The 24,018-nt window shown below is 35.7% G+C and overlaps 1 protein-coding gene across 10 annotated transcripts in view; it reads right to left on the reverse strand.

The window, feature by feature from the left end:
- The window catches only part of NOL4 (nucleolar protein 4), a 406,246-nt gene that overhangs the window by 104,333 nt on the left and 277,895 nt on the right, over positions 1 to 24,018 (reverse strand). For 7 of the 10 annotated variants that reach the window (XM_059409421.1, XM_059409423.1, XM_059409424.1 and 4 more), the window contains 2 exons: positions 8,275 to 8,454; positions 7,340 to 7,531 (listed from right to left, as the gene is read on the reverse strand). In XM_059409421.1, coding sequence (XP_059265404.1) covers positions 7,340 to 7,531; positions 8,275 to 8,454 — 372 coding nt within the window. The remainder of the gene's footprint in view (positions 1 to 7,339; positions 7,532 to 8,274; positions 8,455 to 24,018) is intronic. The other 3 variants (XM_059409422.1, XM_059409431.1, XM_059409430.1) reach the window with 1 other exon arrangement.

Raw genomic sequence — 24,018 nt, forward strand, 5'->3', positions numbered from 1 at the left:
AATCTTTTCTTTTCTTTTTTTTTTTTTTTAAGATTTTATTTATTTATTTGACAGAGAACACAAGTAGGCAGAAAGGCAGGCAGAGAGAGAGAGAAGCAGGCTCTGCACTGAGCAGAGAGCCTGATGCGGGGCTCGATCCCAGCACCCTGGAATCATGACCTGGGCCGAAGGCAGAGGCTTTAACCCGCTGAGCCACCCAGGCGCCCCGTGTGATATCTTTTCTAATTAGAAATAAATATTCAGGCTTCTACTTAATATTTTGCTCATAATTTTGTATTACTTTTCTTTTAATGAGAGGCACAATTTCTATAACTTTCATGCACAAATCCTAGTTCTGTCCTTGCCTAGGAATAGAGTAGGGAAGGAGTGTATGATGAAAATAGAGAGGTGAGTTAGGATTCTCTAAGAGTATAGGTATAATAAGAATGGCTAGAACTAAAATGGTAGCCAAAAAAAGTCAAAATTATTGGACTGATGCGGGAATCACAGCAAAAAAAGAATAAATGAAATTCAATGAGTGGTAGGATGTAAGCCAGAAGTGGAAGAAACAGTCCAGTCTCATTCCAGGTTGATGTGCACTGCCGTAAATGACAATTAGTGGCGCTATTACCAGAAAGAGGCAAGATGAGAGGAATTTACTGGTGATTTGGTAGATGAGGTGAAAAACCAGTGGAGAGGATCAATGACAGAGAATACAAAGATTTCCTTGTGGATAGAACAATACATTTGTCCAGCATCTGGCTGACATTTGGAATGAAATACAAAAGCATTGCAGATGACTGGGATTCTATGTTGAGTGCTGCTTACATAGAACAGACCCTCCAGAGCTGCATATAGGGGAAGACGCTGTAGATGGCCAAGCCCGGGATCTTAGCAAATAGCTCAAAAGCAAGAAAAGGAGGGAGACCAACAAGATCCTCAAGAAAATGGGGGTGACTTCATTGAGGATGCAATGTTTGGGTTTGGTACAAAGACAATTATGCGATCTTTCAAAGAACCAATTCAATAGGGTTGTGAGAATCAGAGTCTGGGTATGAGGGACCACTGGGGAGTTGGTGATCTGTGAGTATAAAATAATCTTTCAGGAAACCTGGCAAAGAAGTGTAGTCTCATAGACGAGATGAATTATCATCTTGGAGTCTGGGAACTTTTTATTTTTATTTATTTATTTATTTATTTATTAAAGTCAGAAGTTTCTCAGTGAAAAGGGAAAACAGGAAATATGTGTGTTGGGATGGTTGATGAAGCAACATCCTGAAGGAGGCTGAAGGATGGGAGAACAGAGGTTTTGGAGTCCTCCAGGGACAAATACAATGAGGATATTTCCTCTGAAAAGACAATGGCAGATATTTGAAAAATTTTAGATGATTGTCAAAGTTTTTTAATATTGCTCATACAGACTCTTTGATAACTAAGACTATAACTATATCCATGTGAACAATGGCCAAAATGAAATAAAGATGCAGATCTTGAAACTGAAAAGGTAAAAGAATAGTGAATTCAAAAGGTCAGATAGCAAAATTATTAAGGGCTAGTCTGAGGATGTAATTAAAAAGAAATACTATGAAGAAAGAACTCAGAAAATGGCATGAAAGTATCCTGGGGGATGGCAGATGATATTTATAAAAAAGAGACTAAAAGTTGGTACAAGTAGCAGGTGGGGAATTCAAAGAAAATGTGTTGGCTAATTAGCATCAATTAAGTTAATTGGTCACAGTGACAGAAACCTACACAGTTATACAAATAATAATGTGAATAATGACTGCACAAGTTATAGAGTTTTTAATCATGTATGAAGGGGTTGTATGAAGGGGCTGGTATATCTCTAATCAAAGTTTAAGTTTAAAGAAACACTTTAATACATTTTTTATAATATATCCATTTGTTAAAGAATGAATAGCAAGGGTCACTGTAGCTTTTGCAATGCTCATATTAGGGAAGTTTAAAATTGAAACGAATTCTGAGCTCTCTACTTCCATCTGCATTAGACAACTATAGGCAAATGATGTAATTAGTGAAATTCCCTAAAAAAATGTGCTGTTTCCTAAACATTACTTCTTTTCTGATGTAAGAGTCATAGGCTCAGAAGACCAGATATCAAAATAGCTGAGGAGGGTACTACAAGATGTAATTAAAAAGAAATAATATAATAAAGAACTTTTATTACACCATTAAAATATAGTGTACCCATAATTAGACTTATTAATTTATATCTCATTTTCCCCCTAAAATACATATCAGAGCCACCTAAGAAATATATACTCTGTGATCGATTAAACAAAAAAGATAACTACGACTTCAAATAAACTTTGGCTCTGAACTTGCTGGCAGGAAGGCAGTTTAATTGCAAATTATCCTAGTAAAGAGAAAACAAAAGTGTTCTCTTTCCAGAGGAGAAGCACTTTTTTTCTTGTATGACATTCTAAAAAAAGTTTCTGAAATAAGGTAATTTACTCTGGATAGTTAGCAGCCTCATGGACAACATCCTTAGTAAAATATTACAAAATGTCACACACCTATTTCTTCAAACACAGTTAATCACATGATATTAAAAAAGTAAATAAACAGGTAATTTTCAAGATGCTGAATTTACTGAATTCAAGTATCTAGGCTATCTGATCAGTCATGGCAGAGTAGCACAATTGGAGATACAGTAGGAATTATGGGCTGCCAGTGTCTTACAATTGCTCCCCTAAATAATCCTTTGAATTTTATTAAAAAAATACATGCAAACGTATGCAGCATGGTGTAACAGTGTCTAACAATATAAGCTCAGAACACAAAAGGAGAAATCACACCACATAACACAGACTACACTTTGGTATGGCCCAATCCCCCCTTGTTCATAAAGTTTTGCTTTTATGATCTTATCCATTACATGTGCTCTTTAATTTAAGATCAGGATATCTTGAAGAAACACATTTTTTCCTAGAATCATCAACATATGTTCTTTAGAAAACTTGTTAAGTAATTTGAGAGTCAAAACTGCACAACTGAATCAGTAACAATTAGATGTATTTGTTAAAGTATTAATTTAAAGGCTGCTTAACTCATTCATTGAGTTCCAAAAATCTAATGAAACCTTAAACAGTACTCTGGATCAAACTTAGAGATTTTTCAGAAAACATACACTTTGATATTCAATGCTGAGAATTTTATGATTTGAAAGGATTGTAACAGTGAGTTGGTAAGAATCATAATACAGAATAATATAGTTACATTATATAAATATAGCAATATAGTTATTGTACTTAGCCCATTACAGAGACTATATGGAGTGATGGCATGAAATTTTGGCCACTTAGGCAATCAAGATCTGTGTAGTCTTGATAATTCTAGTGAAATAAAAATGCTTAAATAGCTACTCTAATATTTGTATGCATTCAGTGAAGTCAGTATTTATATTGTAAGTGAGTATTTATGTTAACATGGAAATTCCTTTTTTTTAATTTTTTATTTTTTATTTGACAGAGAGAAATCACAGGTAGGTAGAGAGGCTGGCACAGATAGAGAGAGAGGGAAGCAGGCTCCTCGCTGAGCAGAGAGCCCAACGCGGGACTCGATCCCAGGACCCTGAGATTATGACCCGAGCCGAAGGCAGTGGGTTAATCCACTGAGCCACCCAGGCACCCCTAACATGGAGAATTATTTTTACCATGCATAGATTTTATAAATGACAGTGGGAAATTAATAAAAGTGAATGCCAACATTCTCAACTAATACATGTTATGATAAAATACTTCTATGGGATTACCTCTTAGAATTTTTTGAATTTCTTAAAGTCAGCACAAAACATAATTCAATATTTTGTGTTTCACTCTTCTTAAGGAGTCTTCTGGCTGAGACACCCCAAGTAACTGGAAGAGATATATTTGTTGAATGCCACTTTCATTTTATAAGATGGAATCTACTACCAAATAATTCTACACTTTTGCAAACCTATAATGGGGCACGTGGGTGCTCAATCAGTTAAGCATCTGCCTTTGGCTTGGGTCATAATTCCAGGGTCCTGAGATTTAGCCCCACATCCGGTTCGTTGCTCAGCAGAGAGCCTGCTTCTCTTTCTGCCTCCCTTTCCCCGTGTTTATGCTGTCAAATAAATATAAAAATGAAAATAAAACAATTCTACACGTAAGAATTTCATTTTAGAAATATATAAAAAAAATTCTTGTTGTTTGTTTGACCTGTTAAGTATTGCAGAATAATTTATACATAAAAACAACTACATGCCGAAAACAAGGCTTTTTTCCATGTCTACCTACACAAAACACAATAGAAGATTATTTATTTAATATTGTCTCAATTAAAAAAAACTATGGATATTATATCAAATTTTAAGAAGTGAGGGCAAAAAATACAATAATTACTTGTAATTACTATCTGCTCTAGTTATACATTTTCCTATCTGTTCTAGATAGGGATAAGTATTCAAAATGACGCATAAACCTCCCCAGGTCCCATGACAATGAAGTAATACACTTAAAAAAAACAAAAAAACAAAATCAAGACTCCAAGTGTCAACTGAATGGTAGATTTGTTATTTACAGAATATTCCTGAATAAATGTATAAAAAGAACTCAACCTGTGATAAAAATTTTCATTCATGTTGTTCACTTAACATTTAATTTCAATAGGCCTTATATTACTTAAGTATTTCACTTCCCACAACTTGTCACCTCAATGAATCATAATATGAAGGAACATGTTGTATTCTCCTAAATAGCTGGTTAGAAATCTCTAATATTTCTGCTTATTACTTTGTGTAATGGTATGTACATTATTGAATAAGTGAAAAATGAATAAATACAAAACAAAAACTCAGTAAAATAGTATTTCTATAAATTATTTTTCTTTGTGATTAGTTTGTAAAACTCCTTGACTTTGAATTAGTCAACTTCTGTTCCTCTCTATGCATAGCACAGGGTGTATAACAAATAGATGCCAATTTTGAAGTAAATAAATATGATCAAAAGAAAATCTGGGGTTCCTGGGTGGCTCAGTAGGTTAAACCTCTGCCTTCAGCTCATGTTATGATCTCAGGGTCCTGGGATTGAGCCCCACATCAGGCTCTCTGCTCAGCAGGGAGCCTGCTTCCCTCTCTCTCTGTCTGCCTCTCTGCCTACTTGTGATCTCTGTTTGTCAAATAAATAAATAAAATCTTAAAAAAAAAAAAAAGAAACCTGTGAAAGTTTCAAATATGCCTTAGAGAAATTAAGAATCTCACATGACAACGATTTTTCTCATAAAGAATAATTAATGGAAAATAAGAAATTTCATCAAAGAATCTTTAAATAATATTACAAGATTAGGAAAAAAGTAGAAATGCCTGATGCTAGTAAAATAAAAACCCTGATAATATGATATCACCTTAATTGTTACTGAAAAGGATAAGTATACATTGTACATTGTATTCTGAATGAGACATATTTAGGTTGGATTGCAATTTTACATTAGCTGTCGAGAGGTTCCGAACCAAAGGTCAGTGCCAGGACTCTAGGCTTTTATGTCTGTTTAGATACCCTTTCTCTCTGTCACCTCTCTTCTATTGAGTAGGTAATAATAATTTTTAAATAATTCGGTAATGGGAGAAATAGCTTTATTTTCTTCAAGCAAACTCTCTTCTCTGATACCTCTACTGTCACCATTTCATTTGCTCAGGCACAGCAATGCCATTTGATTCTAAAATGACTTACGCCCTACAAACTCTGATTTCAATATAGTTAGTATTCTGAGAAGTAAACAAGTACTTAAGTGGAGTAGTCTATGATTGTTTCAAACACACACTTCGGGAAGCTTTTATCAGATGACGGATTAAATATGATTTGAAGATATTTTCACAGTTAAGATTTGAGTGGTTACTATGTGTCAGAAATGGTGTGCAGGGTTTGATAAGTGACAACTTTTATAATTCTCACAAGTTATTAATTAGTTACCACCTCTAGAAGAGGCATCTGAGTACAGATCATTGAAGTAACTTGCTACTCACACAGCTACAAGGTGGTGAATTCAGAACTGCAAACCAAGCTCTTCGAGGACTGAACCTTGTGCTTGGTACTATCTAGGCAGACGGCCTGTTTATAAGGTCATACGGTTTTAAAGAATACCAAAGGCAGACACCTTGATGGCTCAGTCGGGTAAGGATCAGACTCCTGATTTAGGCTCAGATCATGATCTCAGGGTCATGAGATCACGCCCTGTGTTGGGCTCCATCCTGGGTGTGGAGCCTGCTTAAAATTCTCTCTCTCGTTCTCCCTCTGCTCCTGACCCTCTCTCTCACACACTCTCTCTCTTGCTCTCTCTTTCAAAAAGAAAAAAATATATATTGAAAGTATTTCTAGAATCCAGTGAAGAAGAATTGATAATAGATAGTGGATGTTTGGCTTTTGTCATTTCATTTAGATCTAAGAACCTACTTGTCTTAAATGACATCTCTGAAACCTCTCCTAGCTTCACCGACACTGTCCCTTTACAACTAACACATGACAGGCACTGATCACAAACACCAGCAATCTTGGCTTTGATGAAGCCAAGAAAGGAGACAAAAAATAATGGCTTCAGAAAATTTCTAATAATACATTTCTGCTCCTATACATAAAATACAAAAATTCAAAAAAATACATTGTAAACACACTCACTATTTCTAAGAATAGCAATTAGAGCAAGATGAAATAGAATAAAGTTCAAAAACCAAGGATATCTGATTTCCACCCATAAATAACCCAATGTCAACATAATCTCATCCATCTGTAAAGCCCAGATGAATAGAAAAGCTCATGTTACCATCCACAAGCACACAAATACAGAGGACAACAAAGCCTTCTTTTCCACGTGAGGATTTTCATTCCCTGATCTTTACTCTCAAGGCTTGCTACTTATTAACCACTGGTATGAAAACAGTATTATTTAGTTGGTTCTATCCATTTCCTTTGGTTCCAGAGAAAGCCATTCTCACAAGCCATCTAAAGCAAAAAACTGTACTTCGATTGAAGACTTGGTTAGGCTTATATCCACTTCAGTAGCGACAGAAAACAAACGTGAATGAGATGCTGGTTCTCATCGGTTTTTAACTCAGATGCCCCTCATTTCCTGTGACATGGTATCATGTGTGCCTGTGAGCGCTGGTCTCACCAGATACTCCTTTTTGAATAACAATGGGGATAAATACTTCAGGAAGATGAAAAGGAGAAGGGGAAAAAAACAAACAAGCAAACAAAAACCCCTTGGACCTGACATTATGGAAAAAATAAAAAAAGACACTAAAATGAAAAAAGAAATAGTGTCATGGTTTACATGTGGGATTTGGATGGAATCTAGGGCTGTGTTTTAATTCAAAACTCACCATCTCAAAACCACTTCTTTTCATCCGCCTGCAGGACTTGAGGTAAGTACGTATACGTTTTCTGGCACGCTCTTGATACTCAGGGAATTGTCGCCTGCATGAGTCAATGATAGCCTGGATCTTTTCTTTGGGCTGCTTAGAGATTGGGACCATTCGGTCCAAGTTTTCATCTACAAACAGCCTGACAAACATCTGTTGGCAAGAGGGAGACAGAGGAGAAGGGTTTGGAGGACTGCTCTCTGCTATTCCTAGCTTCCTGTCTTGATTACCGATAGGAAAATACTCTTTTCTGCTTTATGCACTGGAGAACTTTGCAATGGAAAGCCAGAAATTTTAAGCAAACACCCTTTAAAGGCTTTCTAAATGGCTGGATTAAAAAAAAAAAAAAAAAAAAAAAAAACAGAGAGAAAAGAGAGAGAGAGGCAGACAGACAGACAGACAGACAGAAAAGTATAGACTATCATGTAGGGAAAAAAAAGCAGGAAATAACAGTAGACTGTGACAATTAGGCACCCCATAAAATTCTCCATTAATGATAAATGCGACTGCTACATTGCTAGGCTGCACAGTACGCTAATCTCTGAAAACAACCAACTCTTTCGTCATGCATAATTAGCTAAGCCGGGAAGGCGAGAGAAATAACTGATGACAGCCATACTCTTCTGAGGAATAAGCTGAGGCCCCCTCATCCACTAGGTAAACATGCATACTCACACAACACAAATCCAGTTTTCAGCTCACATTTGGCTTTAAAATTCTAAACAAAACACAGCAATTCTGGTGTCTGGTTGGCAAAGAGTGTTTCATGTACTTTTTAAATCCTTCTGTAAATTAAACAGACATGTCTCTAGAATATCCACATTTACCACCAAGCAACAACATGAAAGTGAAGTGGTAAAAAGTAAGCCACAGCGAGGAAGCGCGGCCGGACTCACATTAAACGCTTTCAGCCGCTCCGCCTCAACGCCATCCGTCTCGTTCACTTTCTCAGAATCGTCCTGCTCCTCGTGGTCATCTTCGTCCTCATCTCCCCTGTTTAGAGACAGGTCCTCGGCACCTCGGTCTACACTCTCGTTTTTGCCGGAGTCATAGCTTGAGTAGCTATGCGCAGGAGACTGAAAAAAAAAAGGGTGAATTGCTGATTTTAAATTTATCGCAGAGCAGATGAATTCCGTTTTTAATTTCAATGGTTTCTGAAAAATCTTGCTGAAAGAGGTTAATCCCAGAGTTTTGGTTATTTTAATTGGAATCAAAATTAGTGGAGCTTAGATGGAAAATCCATCTCCCCAGTCATGCCAGTTACTTTACAAGGGCTGGGTAGCTGCACGGAGCATTTCTATCGCTGCAGAAAGTTCTATAGGCTTTAGGTTTTCAAGAGCTAAGATAGTTTCCACCCAATATACATACTTTCAAAAAGAAAGAGAGAAAACCAACCTTTAAGCACCTTTGTGAGAGAGTCATTGAATCACATATTCTTAGAAACAGAAATGACCTCAAAGCTTAGTCAGTCTAACCATATCAGTATTTTCTTAAACAGATAAGGAAACTGAGGGGGGGGGATATATTTAACTGATTTGCCCAACAAGGACTACACATATTGATACTAGGGGTGCTAATTATAAGACAAAGTCTTGAAAATCAGTTTTTAAATTGTCCGTGAGTCTTAGGATGGTATCGAATTTTGGTCTAGAGAAAAAGAACCAGGTTTCCTCTGAATCATGTGAAGCTTAATGCCTCCTAATGCTTTAAAAGATGAATGTCAGCCAACACAGATCTCAAGAACTTCGATAATTGTGTTCAAGACCAACCATGGGTCCTGCTGTACTATTCCTTTGTCTACATATCACCTTTTCCTTTCAGAAATAGCCTCTGCTCCGCCAGGTGAGAGTGCCAACCCCAGCGCAGCAAACTTCTCTACCCCAGCTGTGCCCCGACTTTATCCTTGGGTAGCTGAAATCACGTTGAACCCAGCAAGGTTAAGCAGAATAGACTCCTAATAACATCATCTGAGATTCCAGATTCAACTATGCCTGAAATTAACCCATCAGCTCTGTGATCCTGTACATCTTCTACACCCCATCCTTCTTCATTTTCTTCTTTGCTTAAATCTGAGTTTTAGTCCTTTGCAATGGCATCTGAGGTGGTATGGAAATCAATCATGCTAAGACCAGATTAACAACCCAAGTTTCACATATGGAAACTTAGATACATAGATTACTTCAATGAAATGGAGATTATCTCTAAACATCAACAGCACTCTCAAATCCAAAATGTAAAATGTTTTTTAGAACCTCAAAATGGGAAATTTTAAAATCAGCAGTGTTCAAAAATGCTTGCGTGGAATAACATATGTGCCATATGTTGTAAGGATCATGCTAATATATTATGACTTCATAATCAGAGGAAGAATAATAAAACTAGCATAGGTCCCTGACATAAAAAATAAAGTTAAAATTTTAAAAACACATTTTATAATATAGTATTGTAATATTATAATATTTCAAATTATTAACAAAGTATATTTACCTAATAAAATATAAGGCAAATATTCCATAGGTTTGAAAAATAGACCATGTATATATTTTTAATGCCAATGTGCAACATTTAAAAAATGTTACAGTACAGTTAATTGAATGCAAATATGCTGGGATAATATATTCTTTCTGCATGCCACGAGAAATATACAACCCACCGTCCGCTTTAAACAGAACCATTTAGAATGATGTTGGATTTATACCTCTTGTCCCTCTAGGTAAAGAAGACCCAGTTTTACAGACCTGAGACTATTCAGAATCTAAATCTAAAACATAATCATTTTTTCCTTCTATTATATAAACTGAAATTTTCTCAGCTGGAGTGCCATTTCCTGTCTCTCTCAATGTTGAAGATACAACTAGCTTTCAAGGCCAATCCTAGTAAATTCAATTTCCACCAAGATCCCCTCTTCTAGCTCACTCTACTTTAACGTTCTCTAAACTGTCAACTTTTAATATACTATGGCATTTGACACAGATTTAAACACTATCATTGCTCTCTACTTCTCATGTTAATTTGCATTTTCTTTCAAGCTAGACTGAGATAGGAATCAACACTTGACCTCTACATCTTCTCTCACAGCAACAAAGAAATGTTCTCTACAGAAATAGCATTTAAGACTGTTAGCAGTTGCATTTTCTACAAAACTATTTGGTCTTAAAAAATGGGGGAATGAAGCCAAGTAACAGATGGGGAGAAAATATTTACAAAAGGCACATCTGATAAAGGATTGTTAGCCAAAATACACAAAGAACACTAAAAACTAAACATAAGAAAGCAAACAATCTGATTAAAATATGAGCCCCAAACCTGAAGAGATAACTCAGCAAAGGAGACAAACAGATCACACACAGACCTATCAAAAGAAGCTCCACGTCATCCATCATCAGGGAAATGCAAATTAAAACCAGGAGATACTACTATAAACCTGTTAGAACGGACAAAATCTGGAACATCAACATCAACATCAAATGCTGGTAAGGATTTGGAGCAACAGGAACTCATTCACTGATGAAGGGAACGCAAAGTGGTATAGCCGCTTTGGAAGACAGTTTGACTTTTTCTTACAAAACTAAACATTATCTTATCATATGAACTCATAGTCATGCTTCTTGGTATTTACCCAAGGAGTTAAAAACTTACATCCACACAGATAAACTGCACAGGGATATTTATAGCAGCTTTATGCAGAACTGCTAAAACAAAAGCAATCAAGATGTGTTTCAGTAAGTGAATGGATGCATAAACTGTGGTACCTCCAGTAATGGAATATTATTCAGTACTAATAAGACATGAGCTAATGGAGACATGAAGGGAGACCAAATACCTGTCACTAGGTGAAAGAAGTCAATCTGAAAAGACTACATATTATATGATTTGAGCTCTAAAACATTCTGGAAAAAGCAGAAGGATGAACAGTTCAAAGACCAGGGGTTGTGGGGAGTGGGGGGTAAAGACGGGCAGCACAGAGAATTTCTAGGGCCCTGAGAATACTCTGTATGTTGCTGTAATGGTAGATACATGTCATCCATAGAATGTACAGCATCATGACTCCTAATATAAACCACAGACTTTGGGTATTTATAGTTTGTCAATATAGGTTCATCAGTTAGAACAAACGTACCACTCTGGTAAGTGATATTGATGAGGGAGGCTATATTTGCACAGGGGCAGGGGGTACGTGGAAATCTCTGCATCTGCTTCTCAATTCTGTTGTGATCTTAAAACTGCTCTAAAAATAAAGACCTTTTTTTAAAAAAATGGGGAATAAGGGTATTGGGATGATAACACAGAATGAAGCCATAAAAATCACTACAGCCTTTTAACAACCCACATAAAATATTGCAGTCTCTACACCATAAATCTACCTTACTTTATAAAGAACTTTGATGACCATACTCTAAGAAGTTTTCATTTTGGGTGCAATTATTTTCATATTCCAGGTACAAATTGAAAAAACCCAAATTAAATCTTTTTTTAAAAATTATTTATTTATTTGACAGCGAGAGAAATCACAAATCGGCAGAGAGGCAGGCAGAGGGGTGGGGGAGCAGGCTCCTTGCTGAGTAGAGAGCCTGATGCGGGGCTCGATCCCAGGACCTGGGATCATGACCTGAGCTGAAGGCAGAGGCTTTAATCCACTGGGCCACCAGTGGATCTTATTTATTTGACAAAGAGTACACAAGCAGGAGGAGAGGGAGAAGGAGAAGAAAGCTCCCCACCAAGCAGGGATCCTGATGTGGGGCTCTATCCCAAGACCCTGGGATCATGACCTGACCTGAAGGCAGATGCTTAACTAAGTCACCAACGTGCCCCTAAATCAAATATTAAAGAAAAGCCAAATGTTGGAGTGCCTGGGTGATTCAGTCAGTTAAGCATCTGTCTTACACTCCATTCATGATCTCAGTGTCCTGGGATTGAGTCCCACTTCTGGGCTCCTTTCTCAGCACGGAGTCTGCTTTTCCCTCTCAGTCTGCTGCTCCTTCAGCTTATGCTCTATCAAATAAATGAATAAAATCTGTTTTTTTTTTTTTAATGCTACGGAATCACCCCTTAGGTCCTATAGAAGATGCAAACTTGCTTATCCTCATAACACAGGTGTTAGTTCATAGGGCCAATAGTTTATTTTTGCCTTAATTACATATTCCATTTTTTTCCTCTTGAGATAACCTGTGGCTCTCTCCTTAGAAAAGGCTCCTTGAAAAATACATTTGCACTTCTGTTTTCTCACATTTTTACCACCCTAATAGAACTTCCAGCTCTGGACCTGGGAAAACTCCCTTCCCCACACCTAGAAACTGGAAGCTTAATCTTACTCTGTGGTCAGAGCATAGAATGGCTCAGAAAGCAAGGTCACAGTGCTTGATAGGAGACAGAGTTGAGAATAAAGGGGGGAATATGTGAATACACAGCCAAGGGAAATAAAGATAAAATTTTCATTTCTTTATCATGCCCTAAATAAGGGGATGAATCTAGTGGCAGGAATCCATGCTTTCATAGTAGCCTGTACATAGCTCTATCACAGCACTGATCATGAAGCATTATAGAAGTTGGCTTCTATGTCTATCTTCCACAAAGCCCAAGAGGTATTTGATGTTGGGGTCACTCAAAGACCATGCCTTTTCCATCCTAAAAACCATGCACAATGTCAAGCACACAGTGAGAATAAGATGCCAAATATCTTCTGAATAAGTGATTGCTTACATGTTAGAGCTGTGTAGAAGATAATCTGAATTAATTTTTAAATTAATAAAGTAGGCAGAGAGGCAGGCAGATAGAGGAGGAAGCAGGTTCCCTGCTGAGCAGAGAGCTTTTAAAGCGGGGCTTGGTCCCAGGACCCTGGGATCATGACCTGCTTCCTCCTCTCTCTCTCTCTGCCTGCCTCACTGCCTACTTGTAGTCTCTGTCAAATAAGTAAATAAAATCTTTAAAAAATAAAAATAAGGGGCGCCTCGGTGGCTCAGTGGGTTAAAGCCTCTGCCTTCGGCTCAGGTCATGATCCCAGGGTCCTGGGATTGAGCCCTGCATCGGGCTCTCTGCTCAGCAGGGAGCCTGCTTCCTCCTCTCTTCTCTGCCTACTTGTGATCTCCATCTATCAAATAAATAAATAAAATCTTAAAATAAATAAATAAAAAAATAAAAATGAAATCAAATCAATGAGTTATAATTGATAATCAATATTGTATTAGTTTCAGGTATATAATAAGGATTTGGTATTTGGATATATTTCAGAATGATCCAAATAATTCTAGTTAAGCTCTGTCACTATATATAAAATTGTGATGAGAACCTTTAAGATTAAATTTCAAATATGCAATGTAATATTATTAACCATAGTTACTATGCTGTACATTATACCTCCATGACTTACTTTATAACTCAAAGTTTGTCCCTTTTGACTCCCTTCATCTATTCCCTATCCACTGACAACCAGCTCCCCCAATTCTGGCAGCACCAACTTGTTTTCTATATCTCTGATTTGGTTTTTGTTTTGTTTTTCAAGATTCCACATATAAGTGAGATCATTTGATTTTTGCATTTCTCTCTTTTCACTTAGCAGAATGTCTTCAAGGTCCACCCATGTTGTCACATTTGGCAAGAGTTCCTTCTTCTTATAGCTGAATAATAATCTACTGTATATATACACTACATTTTCTTGATTCATTCATCCATCGATGGACACTTAGGTTCATTCCATGTTTTGGGTATTATGAGTAATAATACAATGAACATGGGAATGAATATACTTTCCAGTTAGTGTTTTCACAAATACCCAGAAGTAGCTTTGGTGGATCATATGAAACTTTTTTTTTTAATTTTTTTATTTTACTTTATTTTTTATTTTTTTATTTTTTATAAACATATATTTTTATCCCCAGGGGTACAGGTCTGTGAATCACTAGGTTTACACCCTTCACAGCACTCACCAAAGCACATACCCTCCCCAATGTCCATAATCCCACCCCCTTCTCCCAACCTCCCTCCCCCCAGCAACCCTCAGTTTGTTTTGGGAGATTAAGAGTCTCTTATGGTTTGTTTCCCTCCCCAGTCCCATCTTGTTTCATTTTTTATGTCAATACTATATAGTTTTAATACATATATAATACACACATATATATAATACACATATATAATATATAACATATATTAGTACATATAGCTCTGTGTGTGTGTGTGTGTGTGTGTGTGTATATATATATATATACACATATAGATTTGTAATACATACTGAAATCAGAGAGTGTGATGCCTCCTGTTTTGTTTTTCTTTGTCAAGATTGCACTGGCTATTTGGGGTCTTTTGTGGTTCCATACAAATTTTAGTATTATCTGTTTTACTTCTGTGAAAAATGCCATTTTCATGTGTCTAAATAAATTTAATTTGATAAGACTGCTGAATCTCTAGATTACTTTGGGTAGTAATATTATTCCAGTTAATCAGCATGGACTATCTTTCCATTTGTTTGTGTCAGTTTTAATTTCTTTCATCAGTGTCTTAATACTTTTCAGTGCATAGGTCCTTCATATGCTTGGTTAAGCTTATTCCTAGGTATTTTATTCTTTTTAATGTAATTTTTAATGAGATAGTTTTCTGAATTTCTCTTTCTGATCGTTGTTCTTAGTGTGTAGAAACAACAGGTTTTTTCATTGAAGTATAGTTGAAGCAAACAGATTTCTGTATATTGATTTGGTATTTTGTAACTTTACTGAATTCAGTAACTTTTAAAAATATATTAGTTATCATTACTGAATATATTGGACAATCTTAGAATCATCAAGAGCAGTCTAGAAGCAATGGTTTTCACAGAATGCCTGCTATGTTAGCAGTAACTGCATCTCCTGGGAACTGATTATGAATTCAAATTATTGGTCCCCATCCAAGACCACCTGAATCAGACACCTTGGGGCTAGACCCAGCAATTTATGTTTTCATATGCCCTCCAGGGTATTCTAATACTCTCTCGAGTTTGAAAAACATTGGCCCAGAGCTAACTTCCATTTATAAGAAATAAGGCAGACAGAATAACAAGTTAAATGACACCAGAGAAAGCAAAGAGACAAATTCAAAATAGGAGACATCATATAGGGCAACTGACTTTGGTTCTGCAATAAGTGACACCAGAAAAATGAAGGACATGTTAGAAGGGATTTAAGAGGTATACAGGCATACCTAGTTTTATGGGATTTTACAGAAATTGTGGGGTTGTTTTATGGGGGGAGGGTTCAAACTGAAGGTTTGTGTCAACCCTGTGTCAAGCAAATCTATCAGCACCATTTTTCCAACAGCATTAAGCTCACTTTTTGTCTCTGTGTCACACTTGGTAATGCTTACACTAATTTTTCTTCATTATTGCAATTGTTATGGTGACTTGTGATTAGTGATCTCTACTGTTATCATTGTAATGGTTTTGGGATATCACAAACCATGCCCATAAAAGACAGTGAACTTAATTAAGAAAGTATGTTCTGACTGCTCCACTGATCAGCAGCTCCCCCATCTCTGTCCTTCTCCTCAGGCCTTCCTATTATCTAAGATATCAACAAAATTGAAATCAGGCCAATTAATAATCTTATAATGGCCTCTAAGTGTCAAGAGAAAGAGTCACATGTCTCTCACTTTAAATCAAAGCTAGAAATGATTAAGCTTAGTGAGGAAAGCATATCAAAAGTAGAGACAGGCCAAATCAAGGCCTCTTGTGCCACCAAATTGTGAATGCAAACAAAAAAGTTCTTGAAGGAAATTAAAAGTGCTATTCCAGTGAACACACAAATAATAAGAGTGAAACAATCATATTGATATGGGGATAGTTTCAGTGGTCTGTAGAGAAGATCAAACCAGCCACAACTTTCTTTGAAACCAAAGCCTAATCCAGAACAAGGCCCTAACTCTAAATAAAATTAATTTAGACACATGAAAATTCCAATGGCATTGAAACTAGCAGAGAGTCGTTCATGAGGTTAAGGAAAGAAGCTGTCTCCCTAACTTCAAAGTGCAAGGTGAAACAGCAAGTGTTGATGTAGCATGAAATTATCCAGAAGATCTAGCTAAGATAATAAAAGTGGCTATCCTAAATAACAAACTTTTAGTGTAAGAAGAAACAGCCTTATATTGGAAGAAGATGCTATCTAGGATTTTCATAGCTAGAGAGAAGTCAGTATCTGGCTTCAAAACTTCAAAGGACAGGCTGACTCTCTTGTTAGAAGTCAATGCAGCTAGTGACTTTAAGTTGAAGCTAATGCTCATTGACCATTGGGAAAATCCTAGGGTCCTTAAGAATTAAGTCAAATCCATTCTACTTTGCTTTATGAATGGAAAAACAGAGCCTTGATGACAACACATTTGTTTATAACATGACTGACTAAACATTATAAACCCACTGCTGAGAGCTGCTCAGAAAAAAAAACAAAATATTCCTTTCATTGACAATACACCTAGTCACTCCATCTCTCATGGAGGTGTACAATGAGATCAATAGTTTTATGCCTGTTAACACAACATCCATCCAGGAGCTCACAAATCAAGGAGTCCTTTTGAATTTCAAGTCTTATTTAAGAGGTACATTTCATAAAGTTACAATTTTTCATATATAACAATTCTTCTGATGGATCTGAGCAAAGAAAATTGAAAACCTTCTGTAAAAGATTCAACATTCCAGAATCTGTTCAGAACATTTAGGATCCATAGGAAAATGTTAAAATATCAACATTAACAGGAGTTTATAAGAAGTTGATGCTAGGGTTGCATGGGTTGCTTAGTCAGTTAACTGTCCAAATCTTGATTTTTAGCTCAGATCATGATCTCAGGGTTGGGAGATGAAGTCCCACATTGGGCTCCAGCCTCTATGCAGAGTCTGCTTGAGAGTCCCTCTCCTTCTGCCCCTGCCCAAACCCCACCTCTCTTTTATGTTCTCTCTCTCTAAAAAATAAAATCTATTAAAAAAAAAAAAGTTTATTCCAGCCCTCATAAAGGACTTTGAGGGGTTCAGTGGAAGAAGTAACTCCAGATGTGGTAGAAATAACAAGAGAACTAGAATTAGAAGTGGAAACTGAAGATGTACCCGAATTGCTGTAATCTCATAAAACTTGAATGGATGAAGAGTTGCTTCTTAGGGAGAAACAAAGAAAGTAGATTCTTGAGAGGGAATCTACTTCTGGTGAAGACACTGTGAACATTGTTGACATGACAACAAAGGATTTGTTACAAAAACCCAGTTGATAAAGCACTGCTGAGTTTGAGGATGGACTCCAATTTTGAAAGAAGTTCTGTGGGTCAAATGCTATCAAGCAGCACTGAATGTGAGATATATTGTTAGTAAAAGACAGAGTCCATCAATCTGCAAACTTGACTCGTCTTATTTTCAGAAATTGCCACAGCCATCTCAATCTTCAGCATCCACTACCCTGATCCATCAGAAGCCACCAACATCAAGGCAAGACATTTACCAGCAAAAAAGACAAAAAACAAAACAAAACAAAAACCAAAAAAACAAACAACAACAACAAAAAACTATGACTCACTAAAAGCTCAGATGATGGTTAGCATCTTTTAGCAATGAAGTGACCTTTCATTAAAATATGCACAGTTTTTAAGAAGTAATGTTATTGCACACGTAAGAGACTATGGCATATGGTAAATAAAACTTTTATACACCAGGAAACCAAAAAATTCATTTGACCAGTTTTATTGTGATATTTACGTTATTGTGATTTCCTGGAACTAAACCCACAATATGTTTGTGGGTGATAAAGTTAAATATTGACCTTGTTTGTATCATGATTCAAATGAACTCAATACAAATTGTCAATTTTGAAAAAACATTGGGAATATTTAACTGTAGATGGGGGTATTACATGATAACATCAAATTCTTATTAATTTTGCTAGATGTAAGACCTAACATTTACTTAAGTAAATATTTATGTAGGAAAATGCTCACATTTGTTAGGAACACATATTGAGGTTTAAGAGATGAAATGACATGGATATCTGGGATTTGCTTAAAAATACTGCAGAAAAAAAAGAAAAATGTGAAACACTGTGGAAAGTCTTAATCACTGTTGAATTTGGCTGATAGATATTAGTAACTGTGTATTATTTTCTCTATTTTTCAATACATACTGAACTTACAAAATAAATTTTAAAATTTATAAGATTTATGATTAGTTTGGTGAGTTTCCTCCATTTCAGATATTTTACATAACAATAATTTATTCAACATTTAAAGAACGATTGATCCATATTTAAAGCAGCATTCTAGGCTCATAGGATAGATTTGATCCACATCTTTTGAGGCCTTAAAGTTATAAAATTTGGAGATAGGGCTCACTTACTTGAAAAATTAGATACAAAAGATTTATTAAGAGAAAGATCACAAATTATGACATTTTAAAAAGCTTATAAATGCTATAATCATCACAAAATACAGAAAAATAATATTTTAAAAATCATGTAGCTCTGGCACATCCTTATAATCTAATCTTTTCACATTTCTTGGCTGCATGCTCTTTGATTGCTTCTTCATATGACAATTATTTTGTATTATCATCTATTGAGAATAGATAAATGATTCAGTCTTTAGCCTGTCTGATGGAAATGTGTCTTTTACTGTTGATAGTTAAGAAATTTTCTTTTGCTCTTCAAATTAATTATTGCTAATATCATGCAAATTGTTACATTGTTTTCTATTGAGGAAACCCTTAATCAAGTTCTTTTCATGTCTAACCCATGAGTTTTTAGGGCATTTCAAGTTTTCATATGAAGTGACTGATTGTCTTCATTACAGTGGCATTTTATGAGATTATGTTTTCTTAATATTGGTATATTCTGTCAAATTCAATATGAAATTTAAATATTCTCCCAGTGGGTTAATATAATTCATTCCTCATCATTAATTGTATTTTTCTTACTCCAAAATACTGCCTTTAGTATGATCTGAAACTTTTTATTACAAGTCAGTTACTTCTCAGTGTCAGAGTATCTATTGATGTCCCTTCTCTTTTATTGTTTTTCATATTCTATTAATATTTTGAGTTTTCTTTCAATCATTTATTAAATATAAAGACAAATGATATAGTCTTCATGTATTTCAAATTAGGCATTTCTAATTTCTCACTTGTTTTGTCAAAAAGGTTTTTCCACATGATAGTTGAAATGTCATATTCCACAGGATATCTTTGTATTACTATTTACAACTGCATGCACTTCTGTAATTATCCATTCATATAACTATGGATTGGTATTTGTTATTTGGTTTACTGGTTTGCCATTTTGTAAATGCTTTCCAATGAGTGAGGTTAATCTTAAACAGTTTCTGGATAAATAAGTCACAGTTGACATGTCATCTTGACATTGTCCAATAATGAACCTTAAAAATTACTTTGAAAATTCTCATGTAATTTTAGTTATTTCAATATCATTCCTTTTCATCATAACCTCTGAAGGGTGATCTCACTTAATCTTAAAACGAAAACTACTTTTTTGGCACTTTAAAATAATACCAGTTTTTCAAGCCTGTTCTTCAAGATGTATGTTGGTTATCACAATGGTTCTCTCACTTGACAGGCACTAGTATCATGAGGACAGTTTAGCAAGGAGGAATATCACAGACAAGAGGTCCCCCTGGAAGAGCAAGGAAATTAATCCCTATATTGGTCATCCCTAGCACTGGGGATCTCTACCAGGTTAATAAACCCCTGTAATGTCTGGCTTTGAAAATCAGTGGAGCTAAACTCGGGAAGTTTTAAAAATCATGTGGGCTTAAATCCAGGAGAACTGGAGAACTATAAGAAACTAAGATTCTGCTACTCTGCTTTTAAAGGTTCAGCATGCTTTTTCACTCATTCCTAGACACAGCATGGTGGCAGCAGTTTGAAAAGTTGCCTGGATTGTACATGAAGATTTATTGACAAAATTTAGGCATTTGTTGGAAAGGTAAGGAACTTTAGGAACTTTCTCCAGGAATGGAAGTACTGGCAGATACTGTTTTCCTTGCCTTTTTTATCTTAACTGGCAGATGCTAGTGGAAGGTAGATTGAACACCTTCTATTGACTTGGCTAATACTGCTTGCCCTGTGTTCTATGAGCCCACTCCACCCAACATGTCCACCTGGCAAGTACCCCTCCAAAGCTGCTCCTTCCCCACCATACCTGGCAGGCAGTCTCAGCGAGGACCAGAATCCTCCCAAAGCCAGTACTGTCATGTCACACCAAGCAGGTAGCCCTGGTCAGACTCAAGCACCTCCAAAGTAACTCCTGCCCCAGAGATGGGGTGGGGGGTAGGCAGTCCTGACCATTAGCACACCTGCAACTGTTCAAGCCACTACACTAGGGGCTACCTCCACCCACCAGCATGCCCAATCAGCTATACCTGGGTTTCTCAGCCAGCCATACAGGGGCCAGTCCTGCCAAGCACTGTACCCACAGTAGTTGCAGTTAGGCATTACAACCAGCCACACTGAGAGGGAGCCCTATTCATCAGCATAGCCATAACAGGATGGTGCTTATGGCCTACATAAAGGACAGCCCTAGAACACCCAGTTGTGGTGACCAGATGAGATTGCATTATGGGCCCTATAGGATACCTTCTACATAAGTCCATTACTTTCAAAACCAAGAGATACAGATCTAAATGACTTACTTAATACATAAAATACATAAAAACAAATACAGAAAATTAGAAGACAGAACACATGTTCCAAACAAACAAAACCAAGATGAAACCTTAGAAACAAACAAGTAACTGAAATGGAGATAAGCAGTCTGACTCATAATGAGTTTAAAGTAATGGTCATAAAGATGTTCATCAGACTTAATAATGGATGAATTCAGGGAAAATATCAACAAAAAGATAGAGAATATGAAAACCAATCAGAGCTGAAGATTACAACAAACAAAATTAAAAATACACTAGAGGAAGTCCACAGCAGATTAGAGGAAGCAATCTGGAAGATAGGGTACTGGAAATCATTCAAACTGAACAGACCGAAAATAAATAAATAAAAATGAGGACAGGTTAAGAGGTGTCTAGGACAATATCAAGCACACTAACATTCACAGTATAGGGGTTGCAGAAGGAGAGGAGAGAAGGGAGCAGAGAACTTGAAGAAGAAATAATAGTTGAAAACTTTCCTAAACTCAGAAATGAAACAGATATCCTGGTTCAGGAAGCACAGGGAGCCCCAAAAAAGACTGACACAGAGAGACCCATAGTAAGGCACATAATAACTAAAATTCAACAACTGGAAATAGAGAATCTCAATAGCAGTAAGAGAAAAATCAAATAGTTACATAACTAGGAAAACCTTATAAGACTATTAGTGCTTATTTTTCAGCAAAAATTTTAAAGGCCAGACAGGAATTACAGGATAAACTCAAAGTCCTTAAGGAAAAAACAAACAAAAGATAAAATCAAAAATACTTTACCTAGTGGTTATCATTAAGTATCAAAAGGGGGTTAAAGATATTCCCAGACAAAAAGAACAAAAACAAAACAAACAAAAAAACATTAAAGCAGTTCATTATCACTAACTGGGCCTTCAAAGAAAGGTTAAAGAGACTTCTTTCAATGGAAAAGGCCATACATACAAGTAAAAAAATATGAAAGGAAAATATTTCACTTGTAAAAGCAAATATATAGTAAAGGTAGTAGATTAATCACTTATAAAGTTAGTATAAAGGTTAAAAGACAAAAGTAGTAAGCTCAATTTTGTCTACAAAAATTAGTTAAGGGATACACAAAATAAAAAGATGTCAAATATGACTATATATATGTATATATATATATATATTAGAAAGGGGAGAAAGAATATAGTGTATTTAGAACATATTTGAATGTAAATGATCATCAACATAATATAGATGGCTATATACATATATTGCTATATATAAGCCTACTGCTATATACATGTTGTTTTATATGAACCTAACCGTAACCATAAACCAAAAACCTGTAACAGATACACAAAAAAAATAAAGTAATTCAAGCATAAGACTAAAAAGAGGCATCAAATCACAAGGGAAGAAAGAGAAGAAATGAACAGAGAAGAATTACAAAAACAACCAGAAAACAACTAAGAAAATGACAATAAGGACATACCTATCAACAATTACTTTAAAAGTAAGTGGACTAAATGTTTCAAGCAAAAATATAGGTGACTGACTAGACAGAAAAAAAAATAATAATAGAGTTAGGGTAGCAATACTTATGTTAGGCAAACCAGACTTTAAAACAAAGATTATAATAAGAGGCAAAGAAGGGCATTACATAATCACAAAGGGATTGATCCAAAGAAGGACATAACTTTTTAGGTATTTGTTCACCCATGTAGGAGAACCTACATACATAAAACAAATATTAGAGATCTAAAGGGAGAAACTCACACTAATACAATTATAGTAGGGACTTTAACAGTCCACTTACATCAATGGATAGATCATCCATACAGAAAATCAATAAGGCAATAGTTATTTTAAATGACCAATTAGACCAGATGGTCTTAAAAGATTACAGATCATTTTATCCAAAATGAATAGAACATACATTTGTCTCAACTGCACCTGAAACATTCTCCAGGATAGATCATGTTAAGCCACAAAACAAGTCTTAATAAATTTTAAAAGTCTGAAATCAAATCAAGCACCTTTTTTTACCCAAATGGCATGAAACCAGAAATAAACCACAAGGAAAAGAAGATGGAAAAAACAAAAATACATGGAGGCTAAACAACATGCTACTAATTAACCAATAAGTCAATGGAGAAATCAAAAAATAAATATCAAAAAGTATCTTGAGACAAAAGCAAATGGAAACATAACACAACAAAATCTTTGGGATGCAGCAAAAACAGTTCTAAGTTTTTTTTCTTAAAGCTCACCTCAAGAAACAACAAAAAATCTCAATTTAACCTTACACCTAAAGGAAAAAGAAGGCCAAAACCCAAAGTTAGGGGAAGGAAAAAAAGATGAGAGAATGAAGCAGAATTAAGTGAAATGGAGATTAAAAGAATAGAAATAATCAATGGTTCTTTGGAAAGATTAAATGTACAAACATTTAACCAGATTTTTTAAGATAAGAGAGGACTCAAAATCACAAATGAAAGAAAATTTACAATGAATACCACAGAAATACAAAGGGTTACATAAAACTACTTCAAAAAATTATGTGCCAACAAATTATACAACGTAGAATAAATAGATAAATTTTTAAAAATATTCAATCTTTCTAGACTGGACCAGGAAAAAATAGAAAATCTAAACAGACTGATTATTGATTCACTTTTGTTACTAGTAAAAGGAAACTCCCAATAAACTTAAAACCAAGATGTCTTTATAGGGGAATTCTACCAAACATTTAAGGAAAAGTTAATAATGACCTCCCTCAGGTGGGAGGTGCTAAGATGGTATAGTAGGAGGACTCTAGGCTTGCTTCATCTCTCAAACACAGCTAGATAAATACCAAATCATTCTGAATACTCAAGAAATCTGAGGATGGACAGGACGAACTGCACAAGAGGAGGAGAGGAGGCCACACTGTGGAAGGTGTGGAGACATGCTTTGGGGGAGAAATGGCTCAAGCATAGGTACTGAAAAGGGAAGAGATCCCTGGATGGGGAGAGAGAGTGGGGGGGTGGGGGAGAGGAGCACACT

This window comes from Mustela nigripes, chromosome 8, assembly GCF_022355385.1.
Source record: "Mustela nigripes isolate SB6536 chromosome 8, MUSNIG.SB6536, whole genome shotgun sequence".
Taxonomy (NCBI): Eukaryota; Metazoa; Chordata; class Mammalia; order Carnivora; family Mustelidae; genus Mustela; species Mustela nigripes.